General features: G+C 58.0%; 1 protein-coding gene across 1 annotated transcript in view; it reads left to right on the forward strand.

Moving 5' to 3' along the window:
* Positions 1 to 15,887, forward strand: part of OBSCN (obscurin, cytoskeletal calmodulin and titin-interacting RhoGEF) — a gene marked incomplete at its 5' end in the record, with an annotated part of 160,607 nt that overhangs the window by 128,222 nt on the left and 16,498 nt on the right. The window contains 12 exon segments of the mRNA XM_084885131.1: positions 65 to 147; positions 267 to 440; positions 905 to 1,061; positions 1,315 to 1,431; positions 1,505 to 1,669; positions 1,763 to 1,921; positions 2,033 to 2,210; positions 2,668 to 2,781; positions 8,604 to 8,771; positions 9,129 to 9,231; positions 9,556 to 9,685; positions 10,421 to 10,526. Coding sequence (XP_084741257.1) covers positions 65 to 147; positions 267 to 440; positions 905 to 1,061; positions 1,315 to 1,431; positions 1,505 to 1,669; positions 1,763 to 1,921; positions 2,033 to 2,210; positions 2,668 to 2,781; positions 8,604 to 8,771; positions 9,129 to 9,231; positions 9,556 to 9,685; positions 10,421 to 10,526 — 1,654 coding nt within the window.

Here is a 15,887-nt window from a genome sequence, read left to right on the forward strand (position 1 = left end):
GCAGGTGAGTCTGGGGGCCGGGCCAGTGCTCAGGCCACCACCAACCCTCTCTGTGCCTCATCAGCTGTCGCCCGAGTGGGGGCCCACGGAGGCCCCCGAGTTCCCCAGAGAGGCCGTGTCTGAGGATGAGTACAGGATGCGGTTGAGGTGAGGAGCACGGCAGGGGGTCTTTGGTTGACGAGGTTGTGTGGTGGGGCTGCCCCCTCCACCGTCTGGCTGGTGCCTGTTCGGCATTTGAGCTCTTGGTCCCCTCACCCTGCCTCCAGCTCCATCGTCCAGGAGCTGCTGAGCTCTGAGCAGGCCTTCGTGGGCAAGCTGCAGTTCCTGCAGAGCCACCACCTGCAGCACCTGGACCACTGCCCCCACGTGCCGGCCGCGGTGGCCAGCCAGAAGGCCGTCATCTTCCGCAACGTGCAGGACCTCGGCCAGTTCCACAACAGGTAAGCGGGCCTGTGTGTGCAGACTCATGCACACACATGCAGACATACCACACACGTGCGAATGTACCCTCAGGCTGGGCCTCCAAGGCTTAGCAGGAGCCAAGACAGACGAGAGAGTAACTGCGCACTTGGTGCACTTGTTGGCACACCACACCCATGTACACAGATACACACATCCTCTGGAACATAGGCGTGTGCACCTGCTTACCCAGCACTCCTATCTGCTGCAGCCTCTGTATATAGGCACACATGCCATTACATGCATGGGAATGGATTACATATATTTGCCCCAATGTACGCGCAGTTGTTACATGTATGCACACACATGTGCGCACCCTAAAACACCACACACACATGTCCTCACAGCCCAGCCTGTTCCCAGGACTCTGCCTGTTTCTCCCCAAACCTGGGACGGGCTGGCAGGGGCAGTGAGCAGGGTCCTGACGTTGTCGCCTCCACGCCAGCTTCTTGCAGGAGCTGCAGAGCTGCGAGACAGATGACGACGTGGCCATGTGCTTCCTCAAGAACCAGGAGGCCTTCGAGAAGTATCTGGAGTTCCTGGTGGGCCGGGTGCAGGCCGAGTCGGTGGTGGTCAGCACGGCTGTGCAGGAGTTCTACAAGGTGCCCCTCCCCCAGCCAGTGCTGCGCGCCGCCCCCCGCCCCCCTCCGTCTCCAAGGTCATCTTCCCTGACCCTGCCGGCCTCCCACCTCCTGCCGGGGCCCCACAGCCGGCCCAGGCCCTGGGGCCCTGGCTTGTGAGCAAAGCAGGCAGAGCCCTGCAGTTCTCACCTGTCAGAGATCGGCGGCCGCCGGTGGGGTGGGGGTGGGAGGTGAGGTGCCCTCCTGCCCTGAAACCGCTCTGCGGTTCCCACAGAAATACTCGGAGGAGGTGCTGTCGGCCACGGACCCCTCGCAGCCGCCCCCGCCGCCGCTGCAGCACTTCCTGGAGCAGCCGGTGCAGCGGGTGCAGCAGTACCAGGCTCTGCTCAAGGTGGGCCCGGCCCCTCGCCCACACCACCGCGCCCCGCCCGGGCTGGCGGGCGCCTGACGGGGCCTCTCTGCAGGAGCTGATCCGCAACAAGGCGCGGAACCGGCAGAACTGCGCGCTGCTGGAGCAGGCCTACGCCGTGGTGTCGGCGCTGCCGCAGCGGGCCGAGAACCAGCTGCACGTGTCGCTCATGGAGAACTACCCGGGCACCCTGGAGGCCCTGGGCGAGCCCATTCGCCAGGTCTGCGGAGGGCGCCACGCAGAGAGGACGGGCGGGGGAGAGGGGGGTGGAGGGCAGTGCCTCAGGCTGACCGAGGCCTGACCCCTCTCCCAGGGCCACTTCATCGTGTGGGAGGGGGCCCCGGGCGCGCGGATGCCCTGGAAGGGCCACCACCGCCACGTCTTCCTGTTCCGCAACCACCTGGTGGTCTGCAAGCCCAAGAGGGACTCCCACACCGACACCTTCAGCTACGTGTTCCGGAACATGATGAAGGTGTGCAGGCACAGAGGAGCCTGGGGGGGGGGCCTGCAGGGTGGGCAGGAGGAGCCCTGGGTGGTCCTCTGGCCACGTCCCGGGCAGTCAGCCTGCTTCCTCCCCTCACAGCTGAGCAGCATCGACCTGAACGAGCAGGTGGAGGGGGACGACCGTGCCTTCGAGGTGTGGCACGAGCGGGAGGACTCGGTGCGCAAGTACCTCCTGCAGGCCCGGACCGTCATCACCAAGAACGCGTGGGTGAAGGAGATCTGCGGCATCCAGCAGCGCCTGGCCCTCCCCGTCTGGCGTGAGTGCTGGTCCTAGCGGTGAGGTTGGATGGGGAATCAAACCTGCCAGCCAGGCCGTCTGGCTCGGAGAAAGCCGGGCCCCTGCCCCTGCCTGTGCAGCACCCCTCAACCAGTTCAGCCTGCGCTGGGGTGCTGGGATGGCTATGACCCGAGTGGGGCCATCAGTTTCACTCGGGGGCCCTCAGCACAGCAGAGAAGCCCAGAGGGGTTAGGGGTGTGAAGGTCTGATCCCTGGGTCTCCCTTCCCAGGGAGAGCACACTCTCCTCTCCACACTCCCCTCCACTCCCCACTGCACCCAGCCTGACGCTGGCTCAGATTCCCACTCGGGCCCAGTGAGGGCTCCAAAGGGGTGGTGACTGCAGCACCCACACTGCTCGGCCCTGGCCCTCTGGTCCTACCAGGGTGCACCGAGGCCGGGGAAGCACTCGGCCCAGGTGTGTGGTGTGTGTCCCCAGGGCCCCCGGATTTCGAGGAAGAGCTGGCCGACTGCACAGCCGAGCTGGGTGAAACCGTCAAGCTGGCCTGCCGTGTGACGGGCACACCCAAGCCCATCGTCAGCTGGTACAAAGGTAGGTCCCCGTGGGCCCAGGGTGCTGGCCTTGCCACAAGGCAGAGCCGCCCGGCAGGAATCAGGCTCGGTGGGGACCAGGACCAGGGTGGGATCTGGCCAGGGGCTGGGGGCCAGGGACAGGCTGGGTGCTCCTGCCCCAGTTGCCTGCTCCCAAATCAAAGACAGCATGGCCAGGGTGCGTGAGGTGGGATGAAGGGGAGGGTGTGCATCAACCCTGTCCGTGGGAGCAGGCTCTCTAGGGGAGTGGACCGGCGGCAGCAGACAGACAAAGGTGTGGCGGGAAGTCAGAACAAGGCACAGCCGGCACACCTGCTGGAGGCTTCGGAAGAGCAGTGCGGTGGCCAGAAGGCCAGGGAGAGGGGGCGCTGAGGCAGAACAGCGGAAAACGTGGGCGGCCGTGGGGCCTCACATTTGACTGAGTGATGGGAGCTGCAGAGTCCAGGGATCCCCGGGACACCCTCACTCTGACGGCAAGGTCCGGGGTCCCACAACTCCTGTGAGGTTCAGTGATTCACAGAACTCAGGGGAGCCCTTCCACTGAGGTTCCAGTTATTGCTGTGAAAAGAGGGAGGGTGTGGGGCGGGGCCTGGCCAGGTGCAGGTGGGTTGGGCAGACAGTGCCTGTTCTCCCAGCTCTGGTGTTGGACAGCTCAGGGAGAGTGGCCAGCGAGGGGCTCTCATCACGCCTTGGTGTCCCGGCTTTCTGTTGGGGGTCGTTCATGTTGTCACGACCCACTGCTGCACGGCTGACCTCAGTCACAGCCCCTCCAGGGGTCAAGCCAACGCTGCGCGTTCCAGAGCCCCCACGCTCAACCACAGTGCAGCACAGGCCATTCAGAGCGGCCCAGGACCCCAGGTGAACCGGGATCTCTTGCCAGAGGTCACCTGGGCGGGCAGATAAGCCTCCTCTGGACTGGCAGGTAGTCCTCTGAGACCCTAGTCCAGGGTAAATAACCAAGTCCAGTCCTGGTTTCGGAGGATTTATTCCAGGGCTGTCGGTCCTTCTTGTCCTACTTGTCCACCCCTAGCCAGGGGCGTTTGTCTGCCCTTGAAGGGCTAAGGATGGGGCTGGAGAGGACACACAGGGGCGTTCTGTGGGGACGTGCAGGAGGGGCCTCCCTGTGCCCTCGGTCAGAGCTGCCTGGCAGACCTGGGAATGCAGCAGCTGGTTCCTGTGGCAGTTGGTTCCCAGGGTCTTCCTGCTGAAAGGAGGCCTGCTGGCCCACGTCCTGGGATCCACAAGGTCCCCTCCCAGACACCTTGCCCTGCACAGAACCTGTACAGCTCCCTTCCATTGTCCCTCTGCACTCAGACCTTTCCCTGAAGGTCAGGCTCAGGCCCTCCAGACATGACTCGGCCTTCCTCGGGTCCTCCTTTTGGCCAGATTGTCCTCAGGCGCATGTGCTGGCCTGCCACATCCGAGGGGAATAGGGTGTACCTCACCCTGCGGTCAGGGTGGAACCCTGGGTTCTTAACTGCCCCTCTCTCTTTCACCCTGGCACTTACCCAGTGAGACCCTGGAGGGGATGGGCCGTCTGGGGACACCTGGGTCCAGTGAGTGCAAGAGGTGAGGGGAAGCTGGACGGACAGCTCACACTGACATGGTGGTCAAACTGCAGGTGGTCCGGGTGGCGCATGCAGCCAGGGGTGTGGCCAGAGCCAGCGGTTGGCTGACCCGAAACAGCATCATGACGGCAAACACCTCAGATAGCCCTTGAGGTGCTGACTTGCCAGGATAGGGGTCCGCTCATGTGATGTGCCCCCACCCAGACTAGAGCATTTCTCAGCAGTCCTCTGTGTGGCTGCAGTGGGGTCAGTGCCCTGCACCCCGGGGCAGATCCCTGCAGAACCTGGTGCTGGGTGGGAGCCCATCAGCAGCCTCTCTTTGCCTCCGTGGCTCACAGCCCAAGGTGAGGGTGTCTTCTGCCAGGCCACTGTGTTTTAAGTGGCAAAACAAACAGCCAAGCCACTTGCAACTGCTCAAGCACATAACAACCTTGGCCGGGAAGAGCAGCATCGGGCAGAAGTCAGACTCCCCAGCAGACAGCATGTCCTCATACAGCAGGAGCTGAGTGTTGGGGGCAGAGGGTCAAGTCCTGACCCACCTGGGGCAGCTGCCAGGAGCAGAGAGCACTGGCCATGTGTATTGGAGACCTTGCCATGAGAATGCACAGCAGACCTGTTGCAGCCACCCTGCCTAGCCCAGCTGGAGCCACAGGAGTAGAGGCTGGATCGGGCTGTGACGGTCCACTCCCTCTGGCTGTACAGGCTGTTGATTTGGAACGCAGCCTCTTCCATCACCCAGCTACCTTCACATCACACAGGAGGCCCCGAACCTCCTTTCTCTGTGGGGCTCTAAGCGTCAAGCTGGGAAGGGACTGACTGCGGGGCTGAAGCGGTTCCATGCTCCAGGACCACCTCTCAATGTGCTCCTCCCCCCAAACACAGCAAACATCAGGGTCTAGAGGTAGGAGCCACAGCCACAGTCCCCGGACACTATCTTCCCGGATTACAGGAACCTTGTGAAGACTCCATGCGTGGAGTCCAAGTGCCTGTATCGGAAGACCTTTGAAGGTCTGAGTTCTCCCCCTGCCTGAGGCCCCAGCATGTAGGACGAGCACGTAGGACCAGAGAGGCTGCTGCCCACCATGCCTGATCATTGTTCTCTTAAAGCAGTGGTGGTGGGTGGAGGAGAGGAAGGGGCCAGGGATCAAGACCCATTTCCACAGTTCAGTGACATCCAGTGCTTTGGGCTCGCCCAAACCCTAACCTTGGCAGCATGACCGTCTCTGCTATGTATCCATTTCAGCCCTGGGCCCCCTTGTCTGAACAGCTGCGTCATCGCTCTCTGGGTTCCATGCCCTTCCGCTCTGTGGTTTAACTTGTGTGGTAGTGACCTTTATGCTGTCCACTTAGCAGGTTGACCTTTATTATGGGTTGTCCATCTCTAGCCTTTCTGTGATGGCTGAACAAGATTTCTGAGGTGGCCGAAACCTGTTTGGCTCAGTGGATAGAGCGTCGGCCTGCGGACTGAAAGGTCTCAGGTTCAATTCCGGTCAAGGGCATGTACCTTGATTGTGGGCACATCCCCAGTAGGGGGTGTGCAGGAGATAGCTGGTCGATGTTTCTCTCTCATCGATGTTTCTAACTCTCTATCCCTCTCTCTTCCTCTCTGTAAAAAATCAATAAAATATATTTTTTAAAAAAAAGATTTCTGAGGTGGCAGGACCACCTATTAGACAACATGCCCCCAGGCCACCTCTTCCAGCCGTCACCAGCATTTTAGATGCCACCCAGGTGCCACGAGCCATGTGCCAGCCATCAGTGGCTCCCTGTGGGGCATTTTCTATTCAGGTGCCTGTCCTCATACCCAGAATTCTCACTTGTTCCTGTCCTCCACCCATCGGGATTGATGATGGCCCACGCGGGTGGTAGCACTTGTTGATGTTTCAGAAGAGGGCTGTGCATGCAAAGCTCTCCCCTAATGCTGAGGGAGCCAACACACCAAAGAACAAGGCAGACAAGTCCAGCTGGTCAATTAGTGAGGTTAACAGGAGGCTTACATGCAGATCTCCCCGCTTTGCCTCCCAGACCGTTTTGTAGCCAGTGAGAGGGTGTCGTGGGAAAGACATGTTAATCTAAAGGGAGGGGCCCTGCCAGGTGCCAGGGGGTCGGGCATCAGAGCTGGTCAAGAGACAGACAGGTCCAGGTTGAATCATTCCAGAAGCAGAGCACAGTGTCCTAGGGGCGGGGCTGGGAGTCAAGGTGGCAGATTAGCTACATCAGGGCCAGCTCTGTCCACACATCGGGAAGCAGGGTGACCTGAGGCTGGACCAACAGCGCCAGAGAGAGCGTGTCGATCAAGGCCCCAACCAGCAATCTGCTCGGAGCCTCCCTCTGGGCGCACAGACTGCAGCCCCTGCCCGGCCCCTCTCCGTTCCAGGCAGCAGGTGGAGAGGTCTGTGCCTGCTCAGCTGACCACATAGGTTGGTTGGCATGGACCTCCCTCTGGCCCTGGACTGGCCACCTTCTTTCTCTGCTGGAATGAGGTGTCTCTGACTATGTCCCTTGCTTGTCACCAAACTGAACATCAGAAGCCATGAAGAATCTGAGATGATTTCCTGCCTCCCAGCCAGACAGACACAAAACCTGGTCAGAGAGAGAGACTGCTGGTCACAGAAAAGCACAGAGCTTTGGGCCAGTTGCCCTGATCCCCATGCCCAGGGCCAGATGGTAGCTGTGCACAGTGGTTTGCACCACAAGAGAGATCCCAAGATTTAGAAGGTGCTGAGTTTGGTTTTTTCAATATATTTTATTGTTTTTTTTACAGTGAGGAAGGGAGAGGGATAGAAAATTTTAGAAACATCGATGAGAGAGAAACATCAATCAGCTGCCTCCTGCACAGCCTCCACTGGGGATGTGTCCACAACCAAGGTACATACCCTTGACTGGAATCGAACCTGGGACCTTTCAGTCCGCAGGCTCTATCCATTGAGCCAAACTGGTCAGGGTGGTGCTGAGCTTTTGTGGGGCTGCTGACCCATCTGTCCATCCATTTCCCAGAGAGAGAAATGCCTTGGGGGCAGGGGTAGGGGCGGGGGGGAGGGCGGGGGGGGGGGTGAGGAAAGGTTCTGTTTCTGTGCCCTGGGCAGCCCAGGTGTCTCAAGGGCCGGAGCTGGCGGCATGTCTGCACAGCGGTGGGCCTCGTGGGATGCTAGAAAGGCCTGGAGGACTGTTCGCTGACAGTAGGACAAGGACTGAGGAGGCACTGGGTTGATGATGTCACCAGCAGCCTGGCGGAGAGCTGTTCTGGGGGATCTGAAAAGGGGGCGGGGGTGCGCGCGCGCACGCGTTGGGGGACGGTGAGAAGGAAGCACTGGAGTGAGAACAACTGTCCTGGAACTTAGTAGAGGGGAGGAGAGGAATGGGGTGGCGGCCAGGGGCTTCGTTTTGTATGCGTTAAAATCATTTGGTTTCCTGTGAATTAAAGGTCACGATTCTGGTTATGAACGGTTGTAATTTAAACCACATTGTTTAGCACAGTGTTTTTCAACCTTTTTTGGGCAAAGGCACACTTGTTTCATGAAAAAAATCACGAGGCACACCACCATTAGAAAATGTTAAAAAATTTAACTCTGTGCCTATATTGACTATATATAAAGTAATTCTCTTGAATAGGAATCAAATAAACACAAAGAAAGTGTTTTATAATTACTTTATTATGAAATATTAAGTAAACAAAATAGTGAAAAATTATAAAATTCTTGTCTTGTCTGCACCTACGGCACACCAGGCAACATCTCGCGGCACACTAGTGTGCCGCGGAACAGCGGTTAAAAAACGCTGGTTTAGCACACACAGAGCTATGGGGAAATGTTTGTTTATGGGATTTCACTTATTAATAGAGGAAAGAGTTCTCCGGAGTGAAAGGTGCACCTCTCCCCACCCCTCACTCAGGAAGGACTCACGTGATGGCTGGAGACATTAGGTTGGGCAGGTATTCAGACAGCGTGTCTGTTGCCGTTGGGGAGGTCTGCGCCTTGGAGGTGCCTGGAGGTCACAGAATCACTGGCAAGGCGGCTCGGGGTCTGGTTATCGGAATGGGGTTCAGGCCCCCAGCCTGCTCTTGCCTCCAGATAAGAGCCCACCCTCCAAAGGCCACACTGTGCACACGAAGGCCTGGGGACGTATCCAGGGAGCTGCACCTGGCCCCTATGCTTCAGGACCGTCCCCTATCCCTCACTGCCTGTGACCATGATCCCAGGCAAGCCCCACCTCTTGTCCCCGTGCACCTCTCTATGACAGCCTCCCTCCTTTCCAGATGGAAAGCCAGTGGACGTGGACCCTCACCACATCCTCATTGAAGACCCCGATGGCTCGTGCACGCTCATCCTGGACAATCTGACCAATGCGGACTCCGGCCAGTACATGTGTTTTGCGGCCAGCGCTGCCGGCAATGCCAGCACCCTGGGCAAGATCCTGGTGCAGGGTGAGCCTGAGAGGGAGGCTGGATGGGCATCTAGACCACACCCACCACAGCAGTCCCCACGGCGGTGCAGGCATTCGGATGAGCTGAGGGTGGTTGTGGATGTCTGACCCAAGTCTTGGGGCTCCTTGGTCTGGGACGGGTCCTGTACATTATGCCTTTTCTCTTTGTCTCTGTGTTCCTCTCTGTGTCTCTCTCTCCATATTTTCTCTCTGTCTCTCTACCTTTCCCTTCCTCTGTCTTTCTGTGTCTCTCAATCTATCTCTCTGTGTATCTCTTTACCTATCTCTGTTTCTTTTCATCTCCTTCCCTCCCTCTCTCCCTTTCTCCCTTTCTCCTCCCAACCCTGCGGTCTCACAGTCCCCCCGAGGTTTGTGAACAAGGTCCGGGCAGTGCCTTTCGTGGAAGGAGAGGACACACAGGTCACCTGCACCATCGAAGGGGCTCCACACCCTCAGATCAGGTGGGTTAGGTGGACAAGGGGGGTGGGTCTGCCCCAGGGCCTCCACTTCTGCCTGTAAATCGAGGGTGGGCAGCATGCTCACTGGGTTTGGGTCAACTAGACAGAAGCTCAGCCATGTGGGTGAGAAGTGGGTGTCTTGGGGGCGTGGCCTGTCTGACACAGCCCTCGCTGCAGCAAGGAGGGCACTGCCAGGCTGGATGTTGGGCAGATGGCATCCAAAAGGCTGGGTGCCGTAAGGACACCAGGTCTGTGGGATGGGTGAGGTGGGTCATGAGCCCTGGGGGCTGGAGAGGCCCTACTGACTCCTGGGGCTGCTGGCTTCAGGTGGTACAAGGACAGGGTCCTCCTGACCTCTGGCGGCAAGTACCGGACCCTGAGTGAGCCACGCAGTGGCCTGCTGGTGCTGGAGATCCATGAGGCCAGCAAGGAGGACCTTGGCCATTATGAGTGTGAGGTGAGGAGGGAGGATGAAGGGAAGTGGTGGGGGGGCTTGCCATGGGGCCACAACCTTGTCATCGCCATCGGTAACACATGATGTAGAGTGGACACCAGGTTCAGGTCCCACAGGGTCCATGGTGGAACACCGAGTCCACTGTCATCCACATCCACGGATGAGACAGAAGCTGTCAGGTCCACTGCCACCACCATCCATGATCCATGATGAGGGAGGGGACACAGGCTTGCTGTCACCTACCATTCATGATGAGAGATTGTGCAACAGATTTACCAAAGTCCATTCTGAGACAGGGGTGCCATGTAAGTGTCTCCCTCCACTGTGGTGAGAGAGGAGACACCAGACAGACTGTCACTCACCTTCTGAGAGGGAACACCAGGCCACTGTCGCACATCACTCATCATTACAGGAGGGAAACCAGGCAGCTTCCACCCCATTGAGGATGAGCTAACAGGACTCCATAAGCTGGGCTCTGGGCAGCGTCTGTCCTGCCCTTCATGGTCCAGGGACAGGGTGTGCCGGCTATGTCTGTCTGGGGCCAGCCTCCTCCCTGATACTGCCGCTAGCAGCCTGGGGTGGGCCAGGAGGGGTCTGCCCTCCATGTCAGGTCTCAAGTCCGCTTGGGCCCTGTAAGTTCCATTCGGCCCCATGCTCTAGCCAGTCCTTACTCACCAAAGGGGCGAGTCAGGCTCCCTGGACTCTCAGTGGCCTTTGCCTTCTGTGTCTGTCCTGCAGCTGGTGAACCGGCTGGGCTCCGCACGCGACGGCGTGCAGCTGTGCCTGCAAGGCCCTACCCTGCAGGCCAGGGAACGCCGCCGGGAGCACGTGGCTGTGGTGGAAGGTAGGTGCAGCTGCAGACGGCCTCGGCCTGGCTGGATGTGCCATGCACGTGGGCAGGGCTGGGTGGGGTGACAGTCCTTCCAATCAGGGTGCGCTCCCTGGAGAAGAGGCATTGAATGGAGGGGCTGCAGAGGCCCGACTGGAATACAAGGTGTGTGGGATGGGGATGATGGGCCATAAACCCAAAACCCGGGCATGGCTGGTCCAACAACTCTAGAGCTCAGGACCCAGGCTCTGCTCACCAGCCCTGTGAGTGAGTATAAAGGGCAGACCTGGGACTGGGCAGCCCGCCGGGCAGCAGCCAGCAAGTCCTCATGGGAGGGGCAGTAGGAACGGTGAGAGGGGGGGCCCTAGCAAAGTGTAAGCAGCTGGGCTCCAGCTTGGCTCCCTGGAGATGGAGCAGATGTCATGGTGCTGGTCCCTCCATACTAGGCAGGATGTCCATGTTGCAAATCCCTGGCCTGGGGCCGCTCCTGGGGTCCTGGGTGGGTGGGGGGGGAGCGGTGGACCAGACTACAGAATGGGCCTCATTTAGGAAGGTGTGTTTCTGGCAGGAGGCGAAAGGCAGGGGAGTGCCTCATGCTTCCACTCACACACACTGTGACCCCAGGGTCCCAGCTGGGCCTGGCTGAGGATGGCCAGGACAGGGAGGAGGGCAGCTCACATCTGTCCTGGGCCTGCTCCATCTGGGAGAGCAGCCTTCTGGGGCTCACGGAGCAGCTGCCACCATGGGGAGAGCTGCTCCCTCTGAGCTGCCTCACCTGGGAGAGGCTGTCGGGAAGGTGGTGGGCTTCCCGTCCCTGGAGACATGCAAGGACAGGCTGGGCCAACACCTGGCGGAGCTGCAACTCCCATCGTAGGACAAGTTGAAATGTGTGTCCTCCCAATTCTGAAAGTTGGCTGCTGTGATCCTTGGCCACTAGACCCAGTCCCTCCCAGGACCCGGCGTCTGGGGGCCACTGTCTGTCTGGACACTCACAGAGTTGGCCACATAGACTCTCCAGGGCTTTGAGACTCTCCAGAGCCCTCATGGAGACCCGGCCCTCCCTTGTGGGCAATGGTTCTGGTTCCTCATCCCCCAGAGGACTGCCTGCACTGCCAGTTCTGCCGGAGGACAGGGCTACCTCTGGCACCTCCACTTCCTGTGGTGGCATCTCCAGGGGATGTACTGAGCAAGGGGCTGGAGCTCCCTCTCGGCTGGGGATAAGCGCGTCCTACAGAGCCGTTCTCTTCACTGTCATGGTGGATCTTTTCTTGTCAATGTTCCGTGACCGGCCTCCAGTGTGGACAAGTGCTGTGCCTCACTCAGGGAGATGGCCGGCCCTCAGAGATCCTGGAGGCGGAGCCCGCCACCTCCCGCTTCCTAACCCTGGCCTGCTGCTTTACCGATAACCTGGTGGCCCGCAGCCAGCTGGCCCTGTGGAGTGGGCGCTGCCCCCTCGCTTGTGAAACCGCACTGGGCTGGAAGTCCTGCTTCGCACGTCTGCACCCTTCCACAGTCGCCAGTTCTCAGCAGGGCCCAGGGCCTGTCAGGCTGCAGTTAGGTCAGGAACAAAGCCATCCAGGGGTGCCAGGCCAGCACTCCCAAAAGCAGCAGGACGGGCCTGTCAGGGAAGGTGAGAAGCAGAGGCCTGGTTCTCTCATTGCTCTGTGCACAGGGTCTGCCTGGAGGCAGCCAACAGGCTGGCTCTCTGGGCCCAGCTTAGACAAATATATGGCATTTTGTCTGAACCCATTCTCTCCCAGCGGGCTGCCCTCTCTCCAGGAAGAGGCTTGCACAAACATGCACATACATACACCTGTGTGCATACCCACACAGGCACACACATGTGTGCACACACAGTAAATGTGACTCCCAAGGGCCACACAGACTCAGCTAGTACATTTAATTCACATGCACCTGATCACAGACAAGTTTAAAACGCTCTTGGTTGCCTAAGGTGAAGCCTTACTCCACGTGGCTCTGCAGCAAAGCAGAGCCTCCCCTTCCGCTTACACAGGATGGTGAGAGGATGCTGAGATTTGAGGGTGCTGGTAGCCAGTGGCATCCTTGCTGTCCAGGTGGGCGAGACTGGGTGGGGCATCCCTGAGCCAAGCCTGACCCCACCCAGGAGCTGCAGAAAAAGAGGCCTTCAGATGATAGCATAACTGCTGCCAGGCCCCAGACAAGTCCTGTTCTGTCTCTGGGACTTGGGTCCCCCATCACAAGCCGGGAATCACAGGCCCAATCCTGCTGCTCTAGGGAGGAGGAAAGCTAGGCGCTCCCATGGGGAGACCTGGCTGCCCAGGCATCTGCAGGCTGCCCCCATGGGCCTCTGTGTTCTCCCACTGTGGAGCTCAGATGCACCTCCTCCGGGACTCCAGCCGCTCTCTCCTGGAGACACTTTTGACCTTTAGGGTTTTTTTCCTGTGAAATGGGCATCAGCTATCATGGTTCTAGTCTGGCTGCTTGCTCACTGGGCAACCACAGGCTATTCCTTCGCTCTCTCTAGACCTCAGTTTCTGTCTGAGAAGTAGGACCATAGGCCTAACAAATTCCCAGGATTCCCCAGGCACACAGCTGAAGGAGAAGCAGGGGTTTCTGTGTGGGCAGCCTAGGAAAGGGCCTTGCTCTATCTGAAGCTCCTGCAAGACCCTCAAGAGGGACAGGCCCTGCCCTCCTGGAGCATGCATTGCCACACCATGCAAGGCAGACAAGTCAGCAGTTCAATGAGGGAACTGGTGCTCTAGGCTGAGACAGTGTCTCAGGGGCACACAGCCCGGCAGGGCTTGGACCTGGTGCTCCTATGCTGAGTGGGCTACTACACTGCCATGCCACTTAGCTAGCTCGGCCCTACGTGCTGACTGATCTGTAACCCTCGCTATTCCGACTGTTTTCTTTGTAGTCACTGAGCAGGAGACTAAAGTCCCCAAGAAAACCGTCATCATGTAAGTGCAGGCGTGTTCCTAACCTTCCTTCTGACTGCCGTGCCACCTGCATGCCCACTAACCCACCTGGATCTTGCCCGTGTGGTCTGGCACCTGCTTGCCTGACTGCCTGCCCTCACTACTGCCTTTGCTTGCCACACAGACTGCCAGCACCTTGCAGGTACTCCCAGGAAGTCACTCCCCTGGATGTGGCTACCTTCACACTCAGAGCTTTCTCTTTCAGGGCCCCAGAACCCTCTCCATGGCTGCACTGCCTCAGGAGGGTAGACTTACTCTGCACACTTCACAGGGTCTCACCTAGAGTCACACTTGTTAGGGTAGATCTGGGACTGACAACTGTGTCTTGCTGGGCCAGGGGCATATTTCTACCCTTCAACAGCCTGGCATCTAGCAGGGGTCCTCAAACTTCTTAAAGTGGTGGCCAGATCACGGTCCCTCAGAGAGCTGGAGGGCCGGACTATATGAACTACTAATTCCTACTGTAACACCTCGGCTGCGCTCACTGTCCAAAAAACCTGGCGGGCTGGATCAGACTCCTCTGCGGGCCGGATGTGGCCCACGGGCCGTAGTTTGAAGACCCCTGATCTAGAGTGTGGCTGTCCAACAGAATTTCCTGTGAGGATGGAAATATTACATGTTTACAGTGTCTACTGCAGCTGCATGTCACTATTGGGCATTTAAAATGTGTCTAGTGCAAATGAAGAACTGAATTTTAAATTTAGCTTTCACTAACTTGACTTTAATTAAAACAGTGTAACCATAGCTCTGGAGCCCATAGACATCTCCAAGTCCAACCCTCACATTTGGAAAATGGGGAAACTGAGGTTCAGGAAAAAAAAAAAAAAGAGGGTTTCTAAGGGTGGCTTGTGATTCAAAGCTAACCAAGCACCCATTTCCCCAGTGCCACGCCCACTGGGCCTGTAAAGTTGATAAAAAAAGACACATGGTTGTTGATAATTAAATAACACAAGAGGTCCAGAGCTAGTTGAAGCTACAGAGGGCGGGATTGGTTTTGTCCTGGACAATCTGGAAGGACTTCCAATAGGAGATGCATGCAGGTGGATGTGGTGGAAGAGCTTGCAAAAGCCAGGAGGCAATAAAGGTGATCATTTCCTAAAGCCAAGTGACTGAGAACTCCAGGATGGCGACCTCTTAGCTCCCCAAGGGCCTTACGCCTCTTAAAGGGCCTGCAGTTAGTCATGTTGCTAGAGAATCCCATATTCACACATTTGATAAGATCCTGAGTTAACCTTCCCTTGACTTCCTTCCTCCTCCCACAAAGCAGGTCACCACACACAATAGATGGGGCTGCCTGGGGCAGCAGTGAGCACCCCATCCCTGGGGGCATGCAACTACTCTGCAGCTTTACACAGATCAACTCTACATTTCATCCATGAGCAGAGCATTGCTATTTTCACATTTTCTGGGTGACATATTGAGAAGAAGAGATGGAACAGGCAGCCCTATGTGGCGGGGGACGGTCAGAGAGGACTCATGCCAACTGGAGCCTGGACTAGGTAACTTCAGGTACCCTAAAGTTCATTGCCTTTCAGGCTCATGGTGGTAGCAACTTTCACCCCACAAGGAGTGTACCCGTTCAGCTTGGGAAGTGGAGGGAGGCAACTACCTGGCACAACATGCCCATTCCCAGGGGAACATCACACAGTACTGGGAAGCCAGGGGTATGGAAGCAATTGGCTTGGAGAGACTACCACCTGGGAGCCCCACATGCTGTGCCAATCGGGCCTCAGAGCAGGATGCCCACATGCCCTTCTGGGAGCAACAGTGACCCCAGTAGTGGGAGTAGCATTTTATTTATTTTATTTTTGTGTTAATCCTCACCTGAGGACATTTTTTCATTGATTTTTAGAGAGAGGGGACAGGAGGGAGGAGAGGGAGGACAGAGAAGCATCGATGTGAAAGAGACACAGCAACCACTTGCCTCCTGCATGTGCCCCGACCAGGGCCAGGGATGAAATCTGCAACCCAGGTACATGCCCTTGACCAGGAATTGAACTTGTGATCTTTGGATCATGGGCTGACACTCCAACCACTGAGCACCACCAGCCAGGCTGGGAGTGGTGTTTTAGAGGAGTGATCCAGTTTCCCAGTTCCACCTTGATCTACTGTCCTTCCTTAGCCAGTTAGGCAGCATGAGGCCAGCAATGGGACCTGGCCCAGGTTCCCCTGCTATTTGGGCAGACACTGACCTCTGGGCCTGAGTGTGAGGCAAGAAGGCAGGTTTTTGGCCCTGAATAGGCTCTGACTCCAAACTCAGTTTCTCCTCAGTGAGAAGGAGATAGCATTTCCCCTTGACCAGATGAGGGCAGGAGGAGGCAGGGCCTCTAACTACTCTGCACCCTGAGGTGTGGTCACACATCCCTGGGGGTATGCCCGGGGGGAACTGCTCCTGGAAGGAGCCCTGAGTTAGACA

Source organism: Pipistrellus hanaki (assembly GCF_964339955.1).
Source record: "Pipistrellus hanaki genome assembly, chromosome: 5".
Classification (NCBI taxonomy): domain Eukaryota; kingdom Metazoa; phylum Chordata; class Mammalia; order Chiroptera; family Vespertilionidae; genus Pipistrellus; species Pipistrellus hanaki.